The sequence below is a fragment of the Sarcophilus harrisii genome, chromosome 5 (assembly GCF_902635505.1).
Source record: "Sarcophilus harrisii chromosome 5, mSarHar1.11, whole genome shotgun sequence".
Classification (NCBI taxonomy): Eukaryota; Metazoa; Chordata; class Mammalia; order Dasyuromorphia; family Dasyuridae; genus Sarcophilus; species Sarcophilus harrisii.
The window spans coordinates 199544577-199559088 of NC_045430.1; the positions used below are offsets into that span (position 1 = coordinate 199544577).

At 39.9% G+C, this 14512-nt stretch overlaps 1 protein-coding gene across 2 annotated transcripts; it reads left to right on the top strand.

Annotated features, from left to right (window-relative positions):
- The first annotated feature begins 1567 nt into the window (after window positions 1–1567).
- On the top strand, window positions 1568–10646 carry LOC105750729 (stonustoxin subunit alpha). 2 transcript variants are annotated; one of them, XM_023504969.2, is made up of 5 exons: window positions 1568–2547; window positions 4268–4392; window positions 5135–7180; window positions 8672–8717; window positions 10104–10646. In XM_023504969.2, exons 2-5 carry the CDS (start codon window positions 4272–4274, stop codon window positions 10126–10128), a joined length of 2238 nt encoding a protein of 745 aa, XP_023360737.2. In that variant the 5' UTR covers window positions 1568–2547; window positions 4268–4271; the 3' UTR covers window positions 10129–10646. The 2 variants fall into 2 exon arrangements, with proteins under 2 accessions (XP_023360737.2, XP_031795227.1); XM_031939367.1 differs by having other exon boundaries at window positions 1568–2035.
- The last annotated feature ends 3866 nt before the right edge of the window (window positions 10647–14512 follow it).

A 14512-nucleotide genomic window follows, 5' to 3' on the forward strand; every position in this document is an offset into this window, starting at 1 on the left:
CAACACTAACACATGCACACTTGCATCACTTGTTACGACTAGCAGTGACAAATATGGAACCAGACATTGACCATCTCATTAGCAAAAAGCAGGCCGATAGTTCCCATTGAAATACTGGTAAGTTTGTTGATTTAACTTTACTTCATTTTAAATATTATATTTGTTCCCATTTTGTTTCTTCACTTCAAAATAAGATATATGCAGCATGCAGAGGAATTTGTTCATAGTTTTTGTTTTTATTATAGTCCGGCCCTCCAACAGTCTGAGGGACAGTGAACTGGCTCCCTATTTTAAAAGTTTGAGGACCCCTGATTTAGATTGTTAGTTTAGGTTGTTTACCCATCCCTTCAAGGTTTGGATTGGTCAGATTTACAGTTATTTACAATTGGCAGGCTTTACAATCCAAATGCACAGTTAAGGTTGCCTTGCTGACTTCTTTCAGTGCTCTGGGATTTTCTGAGTGGTGTACAAGAGCAGGTGTACAAGAGTTTTTTCGTTTCATACAGACTTCGATTTGAGATGACTTTCTTTGATAAAATAGCTCAGTTCTATAGGTAGGGAATTGCATAAATTATTTTTCATAGGCACTCTGGGAAGTTTTTTTTTTTTTTTGCTTGAATATATGCACTAGCAGCTTCTCCTAACACTTACACATTATGAAATCCTGCATGATTTTTAAATTAGAATGGGAATGCAGCTTTTTTTTTTAAAACAAAATCTTAAAAATAAAAGTGTGGTAAATTTACTTAAAGTGAGAACAGTCTGTTCTTTTAAAAATAGCAATATGAACTAGACACTCACAATTTCAGATTGACATGAAGCCTGAACTCCTCAGCTCATCTGTCCTCCATTGTTAGTAATTCTAACTCACCCGGTCTTGAAAGTATCTTTAGAGAAGTCTGGAGCCAGTTAGACTCCACCTGGTCCTTCTTGATCCCTCTCTGGCCTCTTCTCAAAAGCTCCCAGTTTCCTCCCCTTACTCCCTACACCCTGCCCTTCTTCTCATCCATCCTGAGACTAGCAGTTCCTGAATCCTGAAGAACATTGCTTATCATGTCTGATTCTGCCTTGCTTAGGCATATTTGGTTGGGCCCCTGAGCAACTTGCCGTAACAAATGGCAAATGTTTGTGAACTGTGGCAGATGCCTCTGTCATAATTTCTTCCTATGCACCATTACTCTGTAATGGTCTAAAAATGATGTTTTCCTAGTCAGCTGGCTGCCTGCAATGAGAAGATCAAAGATAGTTAACTTTCTATTTGAAACTGCCAAAATTCCAAATGAAAAGCCATTTCTTCACACACATACATCCTACCATTTTTTTAATTATTAAAAAAAGTTTTTTTCACCTTCCTTTTGAACATCCAAAGTTACATTTGTTAATAGTTCCTCATCTTAGGCTTCTCAAAAGATAATTCTTCTCTTTTACACAAAAGTTCCTTTTCTTTCCTTTTCCTCACAAAACTGCTCAATGGCCTTATAGGGCCAATATAGTTTCTAGGGTAAGAGGAGAGGGAAAGTTCATTTGTCAGAAGGTTTTAATGGAGAGAAAGGAGGAGCTTGAAAATAATGGTCAGAGGAGAATCTCAGTAGGAAAATGGCCCAAAGGGAAAGAGACAGAGGAGAGAGTGTGAATGAGCAAAGGCCTAGTTATTGTATAGGCTGATAATGAAGAACTGATTATATGTGAGTCCAGAGTCCATAGTGTTTTGTGCCCAGCACAAATATCCAATTCCTGTTTCCTCAGCTCAAGGAGCCTCTTGACTCAGAAGGGCTCAGCAGGCAGGACAACACCCATTGCCATGATGTCAGACATCTCTTTTTCTTAATTTCCGTATTTCCAGGAAATGGGCAGTCTCTAGTTCAGACAACTTTCGTTTCCCCCCATTTCTCTTCTTTCTTAGTCTGTCTTTTGTTGCTCACACACACACACCTCACACCCATGCTACATCACCACTGAAAGGAAAGCTCAGCTCTGTGAGGAGGAGGCAGAAGCCTGTGCATTTTCTTCCAGCCCTAGTGCTTGGATTGATCAGGTCAGGGGTTGCTGGCATTTTTTGGGGGGAGGCTACCTCTTCTGTCCTGGCCTCAAAAATCCCTTTCTCAGGCAGTCTGCTTTGTTTCTCAGTTTGCGTAAGGCTTTAACTTTGACTCCTGCTGAGTCAGGGGAGAAGTAAATGTGTGAAGACTGCTCTTCATTTCCCACAAAACAGTAGGTTTAGCTCTTAGTAGACAAGCCCTTCTCAGGTGGATGGTTGTTCTTTCACACTTTGCCAACTTTGGGAGTGAGGGCTGTTCTTAAGGGGTAGTGGGTGAGAAAGGAAAGCTGCCCTTAATCAGGAAATCTGAAGGAAAGAACAAACCAGTCTCCTTCCCATAGAGTCAAGTCGGGGTCATTACTCAGTTGAAACTTGGATCACTAGGAAGGAAACAAGGATGCATAAGTCTGAGTGCTGCCCCATTTCTCCTGTCAGAGACTAAAGTCATTTAAACTCTCAGGAAACTCCTACAGAAGTGTTGCTGTGACAGTGTCTTATTATCCTACCCAGTAAGTATTTGTCTTCTTAAAAAGTAGTTGGGGGAGGAGGCAATGCTGAACCCAAAATATGGACCCACCATTCAGGAAGAGTAAGGAAGACATTTTAGGAGAATAGGTCAGCCTGGTTGTCATTTGTCGACCCTAAATAATATACCTCACTTTATTCACTGATCACGTAGCTGCTCTGATTTTTTTTTTTGTGTGTGTGTGTGTGTGTGTGTGTGTGTGTGTGTACAGGTTTACAGGGTGCATAAGGAAAGCTTATTTCCAGATGCCATTTCCTGTCCCCTGTTTGGACATGTGCACAGAAGTCAGGCTTTGCAAATATGTTTTTAACTTCATAAAGTCTTCTTAGGATTGTGATCTCTTATGGGAGAAAATGCTGAGATCCCACTGTGGCTAATGCTTCACATCCACAATAGCGACAATATAGAGATTACAGATGGAAAAACCCAGGTTTTATTATTATGCTCCAGAATAGGCTCAGGTCTCAAAGAGTATCTGAATCTGTATTAAAATTCTTACAACACCTCTTATAGGCACTATGCTGACAGAGAAAGAGCATTTTTACATGCTGAATTCTTGTACCTTCTTCTTGGGCCCTAAAATTTAAAGAGAAGATAGATCCCCAATCCCATACTTCCTGCAATCTTATAAAAGTTGATCTTAATTATCTGTCACAAACCTGTGTGTTTTGATGTTTGAATACCACACTATCTATAAATGATGGGTGTCATTTTATAATCAGCCTTATCTAAAACAGGGAAATGAAAAGCATTGTGGGGCAGTGCATAGAGCTGGCCTCAGAGGTAGGGAACAAGGGAACAAGAAAACAAAGAATTCTGGTAGAAGGATACCAGACCCATGTCTGACATATGGTAAATAACCTAGACAAATCACTTAACTTCTCATTGTTGCAGCAAATTTACTAAAGCTGGAGATTGCAGAATGTGAGCTGACTTATACTGGTAGAAGGAGTTTCCTCACCAGGATTTCTCTCCTCAAATGAAAACTATGGATACAGTGAAAAAAATTTAAGGAAAAGGTGGGAAGTGCCAGACAATCTCAAGATTGTCTTGAGATGTCTGACATCATGATTTCATGACATATTGTTCCTCTTTGAGAAAGAAGGATGAACAATAATTATAAATCTAGAGAACCCTTTTCTATGACAGAGATAAATAAAGAGCCAAAGTCCTGGGGGTTTGAAAGTCTCAGTCATACCCTTCTTCTAGATTGGGGATGAGAATCAGAGTCAGGGCACTCAGGGTTGGCCAGAGGCTCAGCAGTGGTTCTTGGTAGGCAACTCCTGACCCTTGAGCAGGTGCAGATGAGAGAAGGGAATGAGGTCAGAACATGACCTGGACAAGGTGGCAAATGTCAGGTGGTGGAAATCTTGAACCCAACCCCAACTCTGAACCCAGACAGCTCTCTATCCACTTTAGCAATCTACCTGTCCAGGTGGGATGTGAGAACATGTAAGAGAGGGATCTTCATTTTCTAAAGTTTTCTCTTAACTGATCACCTCGCCCTATCGTGTCTGGCTGCCCTGTGAGTTCCATACAATCCTGATGTTTTTCCATCTTAGAACAGTCACTATCTCCCTAGAGGGTTCCTGTCTAACAGGAACTGGGAGAGCTTTGTCACTGAAGAATGGGGCATTTCTCTTTGGAGCCTGTAAGAGAGTGACTTCCCTGATAACTGCCCTAGACCTCAATTTTTTCATCAGATAAATGGCAGAGAAAGAAGCTCCTACAAACCTGACCTGGAAGAGCACAATGGAGATCCCAGCCCTTGGTCGTCCCTTACATCTGGGAACACTATATGATTGTCGCTCAGATACCCTCATCCCTGGTAATTACTCTCTTGAATGCACAGCCTTGTTCCAAATATCAGGAGAAGGCAGCGTTAGGCAAGAGTTCTTTTAGTGTAAAATTATCGGTCAGAAAGTGAGATTCAGAGACCATAAAAGTGATTAGCATATGTCAGCTTTTTTCTGGATGTTAGAACCCTCTGAGATCATGTTGTTCTGAAGGGAGATGCAGTGGCAAATCCAAGCCAGGAGGGATTGGGGATATCTGAAGAGGGCAGGGAGAGGAGGGGCTGATTCAACCTCAGAAGGTAAAGATTAAAAAGAGAAGCAATCTTTGCAAGATCGAAGAATGAGAATACCAAGGTTGTGAAAAAAGCCTTTTACTCAGAGAGAAGGTCAGAGACATAGGTGAGTCAGATACACTGTGTTGGGAGATGTTGGTGCAAACTGTTACACACACACACACACACACACACACATATCCAAGGCATTTTCCATGTTAACCAGTCTGCTTAATATAAAGTTAAAGAGCAGCCTTGAAGGAGAAAGAAAGACATGATGGTGCAGGATGAAGGATTAAGGGGAATGTGTTTGGGGAGGCATGTTATCACTTTCCCTTGATAAGTCTGAGGCTTGCAGTGTGGAATATATAACATGACAAATAGAATATGTTTTTATGACTGCACATGTATAACCTATATACAATTTTATGCCTTATCAGTGAGGAGGCTGTGGCCCCCTGCAATCTGCCATTTCCTCTTTAATGTCTCTGTCCCATTCTAGGTGTCACTTTATGGGACAAGGAGACTCTAGGGAGAAATGTGACCACAGAAGATCAATGCAAGACTGAGTTTGACATCATCACCTCTGACTCCATGGAGGAAAAGACCAATGCCATGAACATCACTGGAGAGCTGAAAGCAAGTGTCCTTGGGGACCTGATTGAAATAGGAGGCTCTGGCAAATATTTATGTGATACCAAGACCTCCCAACAGCAAGCCCGGGTCACTCTCAAGTACATTACAACTACCCAGTATTCCCACCTAACAATGAGCCACCTGGGAGATGAGAACATTTCCTACCAGGGTGTGTTTGATAATGGAACTGCCACCCATGTGGTCACTGCAGTGCTCTATGGGGCCCAGGCTTTCTTTGTGTTTGATCAAAAAGTTTCCTCCAATAAAAATGTCAAGGAATCCGAAGGAATGTTGAAAGCTGCTATAACGAAGATTCCCCTAGTATCAGTACAAATTGGGGCAGAGATCAAAATGGAAGAGAGAGACATAAGATCAACTAAAGGGTTCAGCTGTAAATTTTATGGGGATTTTGTTCTTGAGACCAACCCAGTGACTTATGAAGATGCAGTACAAGTCTATGCCTCCCTTCCTAAGCTGCTTAAGGGCCGTGGGGTGCCCCTCCAAGTCTGGTTGTACCCTCTGGAGAAGCTGAGCTCCAAGGCTGCCAAGCTGGTTCGAGGAATCAGCATGAACTTGGTATGGGAAGCCCAGGACACTCTGGAGAAATTATGTGAGTGTGACATGAGGTGCAATGACATGCTGGAGGCACCAGATCTCTCAGTCTTTTCTGCAACCAAGGAAAAGATCAGGCTTTTCCAGGAGTTAAATAGGCAGCACAGACAGCTTTTACAGAAGAAAATAGCGAAGGTACTACCCTTGATCCGGGCGGGCAGAGCAGAGGTAGATGAGCTAACCAGAATTTTATTTAAGGAAAGCCAGTCCCCATACAGCACCAGGAGACTCTCAGAATTTCTAGGTGAGAAGCTCTTTGAGATGAAGGTGATAAAGTCCTACCTCACCCTTCTGAAGGAGCTGCAGGTCATAGCTGACCAGAATGAATTGGACAGTGTAATATTAGGCTCTCCCCACAGATTTGTCCTGGTGTTTGCATTCACCTCTTTGCAGGAGGAATCCTACTTAGCAGATTGGAAACAGTGGCTTCGGGATCCAGCATCATTCACTTCTGATTGTGAGCAAAAGCCATATTCCTCTTGGGTCAAGGACAAAGAGACAAGGAGAAAAGCCTTACAATTGGCAGAATCCTTTTCAGCATTTGCCAGGGCCAATCATTCCATGGAGAAGACTCAGTTCATTGTGGCATCTGTCCCAGACCAGGAGAAGCAAAAGCAGGGGGTCTCCATTTATCTCTATGAAAAGGGACTGCAGGTCAGCTCCAACTTTGAGCTTCCAGTCAAACCTCCTCCTCCCCAGATAGCTAAGATCACAGAAGACAGTGTTGAGCTCATACTAACCCCATCATGTGAGAGCAAGGAGATCACTGGCTATCAAGTAGAGTACCAGGTTCTAGGGGAAGAGGATTGGATTGTCATCCCTGTTTCTGGAAAGCCAGAGGTCCTCAAAGTGAATGGCCTTGAGCCTTGCACAGATTATGTGTTTAGATGTGCTGAGGTTTGTGAGCTGGGACTCAGTGAGAGCAGTGATGTGAGCATTGCTGTGGAGACACTTCCCTCACCCTGCCATCCTGGGAAGCCAAAGGTTTTCATTGCAGGAGCAGATTATGTAATCCTAGTCTGGCCGTGGGCAGATTTTTGTGGAGTACATGACAAGATCAAGGAATATAAAATAGAGTATAAAGAGGAAGCTGAGGCTGCAGATGAAGAGAGGAAAGGAAAATGGTATGAACACAGAACAGGATGTGATGTGAATTGTTGGGGCATTGTTGGATTGACTCCTGGGACTGTGTACAGGTTTCGAGTTTCTGCTGTGTATGATGGCGGCTGGACTGGTCACAGAAGTGACAAGAGTGACCCAGTGAGGACACCCTTTGCTAAAGATGAAGGTTTTATATTTGGTAAGGGTTTTTTTTTAGCAACTATAATACAAAAGCATATTTATTCCTCATTATTGCAATATTTGAAGGGCTGCTGGGATTGATCAGATAATTTCATTGACTCATACAATCTCCTCAATGAAATTACAGAGTCTCAGACTCTAAGAGACTTATTTACAGTTTGTAAGGGTCCATTTAAGTGGAGCTGTCTGAGCAATCAAATTTTATTCCTACCCCTCCCAGAAGAATGTCAGGGAGATAAGAGATTTACTAATTCCAATTCAATTCAATTTAGAATGTCTGAAAGTCTTACTATTGAAAATAATCACAATTGACAGCCATTCTCCAATTTTTTTCTGAGCAATGGTTATTATTCCAGGTATATACAAATTATCTTTGACACAAATGTATTTTTTCCAATGAAAATCAGCTTATGTTTCCTGATTCGAGAATTTTACAATGTTCTTTAATATAATAAAATGAGCATCATGGTCATCTCTTCTGAGTCCTTGCTACTTCATATATCTTCTGTGTAATATCTTCTTGGGAAGTCTGAGATGTCTTTCTCTTTTCCACATTGCAGAACTGTTTTTTGGAAGCAATGGGAATACTTCTGTCAATGTATTCCTATCTGCCATCTTATGTACCTTGACAGACTTTTCAAGGAGGTTGTTGGGCTTAATAATAGATAGGGAGGTGGATCTTGAGGTGAAAAGACTTATCATGAAATCCAGTTTCAGACAGCTAATTTGGGGGAGGAGGTTGTTGCGGAATGCTAGTAAATGACAACCAAAATATTATTGAGATCTGAGTGTTAGAATGTATAAGCACAAGAATTGCTTGAGTTGATGAGCATATAGAACTGAAAATTCCCTCAGTTATTCATGATTAGCTGAGGGAGATATAGGGAACTTATCTATGATACATGGTCATATAGGCCATTTAGGTCAAGATGGATACTTATCCCTGCAGTTAACTGGAGAAGATATAGATACCTTCTTGACTGGTCAGGACAGTTACAAAACCTGATAGACAATCTGTAAAGGAAACTTACCAATCATCTGTTAAGTGATAGAAAAGCTTTGGGTTGCTACCTTAGATTATGTGATGCAGAAAAAAAAAAAAGCCTCTTGTTTTCTATTTTATTTTATTTTGTTAAATTTTCCATTTTCACTATTTATTATTTAAAATTCATTTTGCTTTATTTTGCATTTCAATTTTTTAGTTTCCTAATCACTTAAATTATTTTAGAAAGCAAACAATATACTTAGTATGCTTTGAAGTCATGTAAATCATACATCCATATTAGTCATGTTGCATAAAACAAAGGAAAAACAAGAAAAATTTTAGAAAAGGAAAAAATATGTAATTCTATCTGCACTCAGAATTTGTTAGTTCTTTCTGAGAATAACATTTTCATCAGGAGTTTTTTGGAATTGTCATGGATCATTAGATTGTTGAAAATAGCTAAATCCTTCACCACTGATCAGCATTTCAATCTTGTAATTGCAGGTGATGTTCTCCATCTGATATTCACTTTATTATACCATCCATTTAGGTAAGTCTTTCCAGAATTTTTGGAAACCATCTCTCTATTCTTTCATGTAGTACAATAGTATTCAAACACAATCATATGCCACAACTTGTTCAGCCCTTTTGCAACTGATGGCCATCTTCTCAGTTTGCAATACTTTGCCACCATCACCACCACAAAAACAAAAAACAAAAAACAAAATTCTGCTATAAATTATGTTTTGATATAGATCCTTTCCCTTTTTAATTTCTTTTGGAATAGAGCTAGCAGATGTATTGGTAGATAAAAAGGAATGCTAAGTTTTATTGCCCTTTTGGCATAGTTTCCAATTGTTCTTTAGAATGCTTGGTCCATCTCACAGCTCCAGCAACAGGCCATTAGTGTCCCTCTTTTATGCCAGCATTTGTTATTTTCCTCTACTGTCCTGTTAGCTAATCTGATAGGTGTGCAATAGCACATAAGGGTTGTTTTACTTTACAATTCTCTATGAGTGATTTAGAGCATTTCAATGTGAGTGTTGATGGCTTTGATTTCTTCTTGTGAATATATCCTGTTTATATCCTTTCACTATTTGTCAATTGGAGAATGGCTCATATTTTTACAAACTTGATACAGTTCCATTTGTGTCTGAGAAATAAGACCTTTATCAGAGAATTCTGCTGTAAAAATCATTTCCCAATTTTGTGTTTCCCTTCTAATTTGGGGTACATTTTTTTTAGTGTAAAAATGTTAATTTCATAATATCTAAATGACCTAGGAAACAGAATAATAGCCAATTAATATGGTCATGAATCTTCTAACAGAGTACTGGTAGAAGTTAGATTTTTTTTTTTCCAAAGAAAAAATAAAAGGTCTACTACTGGAGATAATTGCAACTTTCTTCTTTGGTGATTCAAAGTATGTATAATAATTTCTTCTTTGGTGATTCTAAGTATGTATAATAATTCATACTCTTTAGGGGAGGAAGGAATGTATTCCCTTATCAAATAAAGATCCTAGCAAGGAGGAAAAAACTCACTGATTAATGTAGCTGTATATAATAGGGCTATGTATAATTGTGCATAGGTGAGCATATGCTCTCCAACAAGCAATAGTTTATTCCCCAGAGAAAGGTTGGCCTTTGCAGTTATAGAATTCTAAGAAATCCCATTTCCCATTTCTTCTTCCCTCCCAAATAGTCACCACTACTGGCGATGGTTTTCATTCTGCTGACAAGGATCTATGAATATTACTAGGATAATAGAGAGTTAGTTGATACTCAAAACTTGCCCAGATTGTAGAACCTGTCTCAGCTGGTACTCCATGGGCATAGCCTTTAAGGATCTAAGGGTCACCTGCATGTCATGCTGAGATTATTACAATTGTCTACAAAAAGCAGTCATTCATTCTTCTTTCACTTATTTTTTACAGATCACAGCAGAGGAGGGAGACTTAAAGGACCCAGAACTTTATTTTATTCTTAACCATCATTTTTCTAATCAGATCCTAACCAAGTGTTCGAGGAGGAAGAAAGAAATAAAATTAAAAACCCCGAGAATTTAAAGGAACGGAGAGATGAAAGACAGTTTATGCCTATTTGGAGTTTTTAAAATAATGATGATTAAAAGTCTTGATGCCTCAGGCCTTAAGCCAAGGCCAGGGTTCAAGACTAGTTCCAGAAGAGAAAGTCTCCTTGCCCTTTTAGAGTGAACCCAACTCAGCCCGTGTTCCTCCCCTCATACTAGAATCATCTGTGTAGTGCAGGGATGGGGGGGGGGGGGGGGCTGAGCCTGGAATCAGGACTATTTGAGTTTAAATTCACCCTTAGACAATCCTTAGCTATGTGACCCCAGACAAATCATTCTCTATTGTCAGTTTCCTCAACTGTCAAATGGGGATAATAACAACATCTACTCCCAAAGATATTGTGAGGTCCAAATGAGTAATATTTTGTTTAAAATTTCTTATTATTTCTTATTATTATATTATATTTTTTCTTATTATTATATTATAATTTCTTCTTATTATTTAACTTTTTAAATTCATTTTTAAATTTTATGTTCCAATTTTTTTCCCTGATATCCATTATACATTTCAAGTGACACAAATCATGCATCCATATTATCCAAGTCAGTTAGGGCTGATGAGGCACTGCTCTCTCTTTGAGATGTGTCATGGAGACTGAACACCATGTCAGCTGGTATAGCAGCCCAAGAGGTAAAAAGGGACTTGGCCTCTGAGGCAGGAGGTTGTGGATGGCGGTGTTAAAGGAACTGCTAATAGGTTCCTTGAGGTGGTGAGTGGTGTGTCCTCTTCCTAGATCTCCTCCTGAGACACAGCACTAACTCCAGGTGTTTCCCTTCTGTGGATCCACCTACCCAGTACTTAGTGGGTTGGACACAGAGTAATCCTAGAAGTGAGGAAGCATAAATCGTCAGCTTTTAGCTGAATACACGGGCACACTTGTTCTTGTATTCTTTCATTCTTGCTTCCTGCTAACCCCTGCTGAGAGAATTATTAAATAAAGATAGGCTGTTTGCACCTCAAGATTAGCTCGTCTCTGTGTGTGTCCGGGTGGTTTCTGAAGACTGGTGAGTATGTCACTGGCATCCTAGGATAGTGCTCAGATAGTCTAGCACAAATGGTGCCCAAACGTGGGGCAGGATTAAGTCCAGGAGTTGTGGGAACCTCTTCTGGTTGGCACAGGTCCAATGTGAAAGAATTCACAAACCCAAAAATATATACTGGCAAAAAGAAGTTTATTGGTACTGAGAAGTCACCTTTTGCTAGGAGGTTGACTTCCTCAGTGGCAAAGTCCTGAATAGAGAAGTAAAGGTCTAACAAAGAAATCCTGGCAGAGAGAGAGAGAGATAAAGAGAGGTGTTAACACTGAGAAAAGAGGGTGTCTTCTCAGTGGGCAGGGTCCTGTCAGGCAGCTATGCCAGGGAGACAGAGGGGTTCCTTAACAAGGCATGGTCCTGCTTTTAGGCCTCTGCAAAGAAATGAGCCCCAAGTTGCCCTTTAAAAGAGATTTGAGACTTAAATTTCAATTGAATGAGATTACTTCCCCCAAGCCAGTAGAAGGAGACCACTTACTGGGAGTGGTCCTGAGCCAATATTCAGCTCAATAGAATATCAGGTCCAGATCTCCAGCTGGGGCTAAGTAGGAGTGGACCTGGACTCAACTAGTCCCACCAAGATAACAATGAAACCACTTTATTTTGATTCCCTGAGGTGGGCCTGTCCCAGAAGAGAGTTTTTCTCCCCTTAGTCATGACAGTTGCAGGGTTCCCCCATCATGATAATGGGAAGGGAGACAAGATCTCAAGACTGATAGGTCTGAGAAGAAAGATGGGACAGATTTTTGTTAGGGTCCCAGATCAGAAGGTGCTAGGGAAAGAAATTTATAGAATAGTAAAGCAAGCAGGAAGAGGCAGTGGGAAAGAAACAGGAAGTGGATAGATTTACAGACAGAATTAGGACGGATGTTACAGAAGGCAGTGAATGAAGGGGACCAGGAAACAAGAACTAGGCTAAAAGCTTGTCCTGTTTGATGGTCCCCAGGAAAGATGTGGGCCCTATTAGAGTGGAAAAAATTTAAAGAACTAAAAAAGGCAGTTAACACACACATAACTCCTGTGTTAAGGAGCTGTTGGCTCTCCTAGCCTCCAGCAATATACTAACCCTGAATGATTGGAGGAAGACTATTGCTAAGGTCTGCCTTACACCAGGGGAATGTCTGCAATGGATGACTCTCTTTGCAGACTTGGCAAAAACCTTTGTGAGGGATATGCAGAGCCCCACCCCTCAGGATGATTTTCACAAAATAGTAGGGATTGGAAAGTATGAAAGAAATGAGGGCCCAATGCAATATGATGCAGCAGTGTATGTGGCTGATTCCCCGAGCATTTACAAAATTCAAGCTTCTGGAAAGCAGAGAAGCAGCTGGTCTTCTTATCCAGAAATTAGGTAGGGATTGTGCTAACACCCCCTGGTGGGGTTAGGATAGTGCTCTGTCAGGCACCCATGTTGCAACAACAACAAAAAATAACCCAAGAAGGAAAAAGAAAAAAAAATAGAAAATGAAAAATAAATACTTCTGCCTGCACTCAGAGTTCATTAGTTCTTTCTCTAGAGAGGTTACTATTTTTTCATCAGGAGACCATTGGAATTGTCATGGATCATTGAATTGGTGAGAACTGATCAGCATTGCAATCTTGATATTACTGCAAACAGTGCTCTTGTGATGAAATCCACTTTACTATGCATCAGTTCAGATAAGTTTTCCCAAGCTTTTCTGAAACCATCTCCCTCCTCTTTTCATGTAGTACAATAGTATTCTATCATAATCATTTAACACAACTTGTTCAGCCATTCCTTGATTGATGGTCACCTTCACAATTTCGAATACTTTGCCAGCACACACACACAAAAAATTCTCATACCCTGAAACAGTACTATAAATGTTGTTTTAGACACAGGTCCCTTTTCTTTTTCTTTGATTTCTTTTGGGTATAGACATAATAGCTGTATTGCTATGTAAAAGGATGGGGAAGTTTTATAGCCCTTTAGAAATATATCCAAATTGTTCTCCAGAATGGTTGGATCAGTTCAGTCCACCAACAGTGAATTAATGTCCTAATTCTGTATCCCAAGAAAATCATAAAGGAGGGAAAAGAATCCACATGTGTGAAAATATTTGTAGCAGCTCTTTTTTTTTTTTTTTTTTTTTTTTTGCTGGCAAAGAATTGGAAAATGGGTCAGCAAAATTGTGAAGAATCTCAATGAAAGACTTGTTTCTTTTCAGTGGTTCTGTGATCCCAGGCAATTCCAATAAACTATGGAGACTGAATGTAAATCAACACATGCTATGTTCCCTTTTTTCTTTTTTTTCTTCTCTCGTTGTTTTTCTTTTTTGTTCGGACTTTTCTTTCCCAACATGATTCATAAAGAAATGTGTAATGAAAAAATTAATTTACATATATGACCATAAAAATAAAACAATTAATTAACCCCCCAAAATCCCAGTGCCTTTGTATCTGAACTTTTCACCATCCCCTCCAACATCTAAGTAAACTGAAAGGTATGCAACAGAACATCAATAGTGCTTTGCTTTACTGTCCTCTGATTATTAGTGATATCCATTTTCGTATGAATATTGATAGCTTTGATTTCTTCTTGTTGGTATCAAAAGACCTTGTGGAATTCAGCAGGATTGGGGGAGTAAGCATGGGAGGAGTTCATGCTGCCCATGGCTTCCCCAGTTACAAGCTGGTGCAAGAGTAGTGTTATAATCAGTGTTTTTTTTAGAGTGAAAGAAGAAGACCTTATTTGATTTTATTTATAATTGAGTTACTCCCAAGAAGGACATACTGAATGCAAAACCAAGAGCCACTTTATACCGTTGGTTTAGGTTCCTTGCTCATCCCTTTAAGATTTGGACTGATTGGATTTGCAGTCAAAATTATGTACAATTGGTAGGCTTTAAAATCTGAATGCACAGGTAGTGTTGCCTTGTTGATTCCTTTCAATGCTCTGGGATTTCCCAAGTGAGGTATAAGAACAGATTTTAACTTACAATTCTGGATACATTCCCTCCAAACAGTAGAGGAACTCTCTTTGTGGAAGCTCTATGCCCCAGTAGTTTTTTCCTTAACACAGATGTAGGACTGACGTAGCTTTCTTTAATAAAATAGGCCAGTTGTGTGGGTAGGGACTTAGATCAATTAATTTTGATGGGAACTCTGGGAATTTCTGTTTTGCTTCAGTATCTGCACTAGCAGCCTCTCCTGACATTTGCATATTAGGAAATCTTGCATGATTTTTAAATTGGAGTGAGA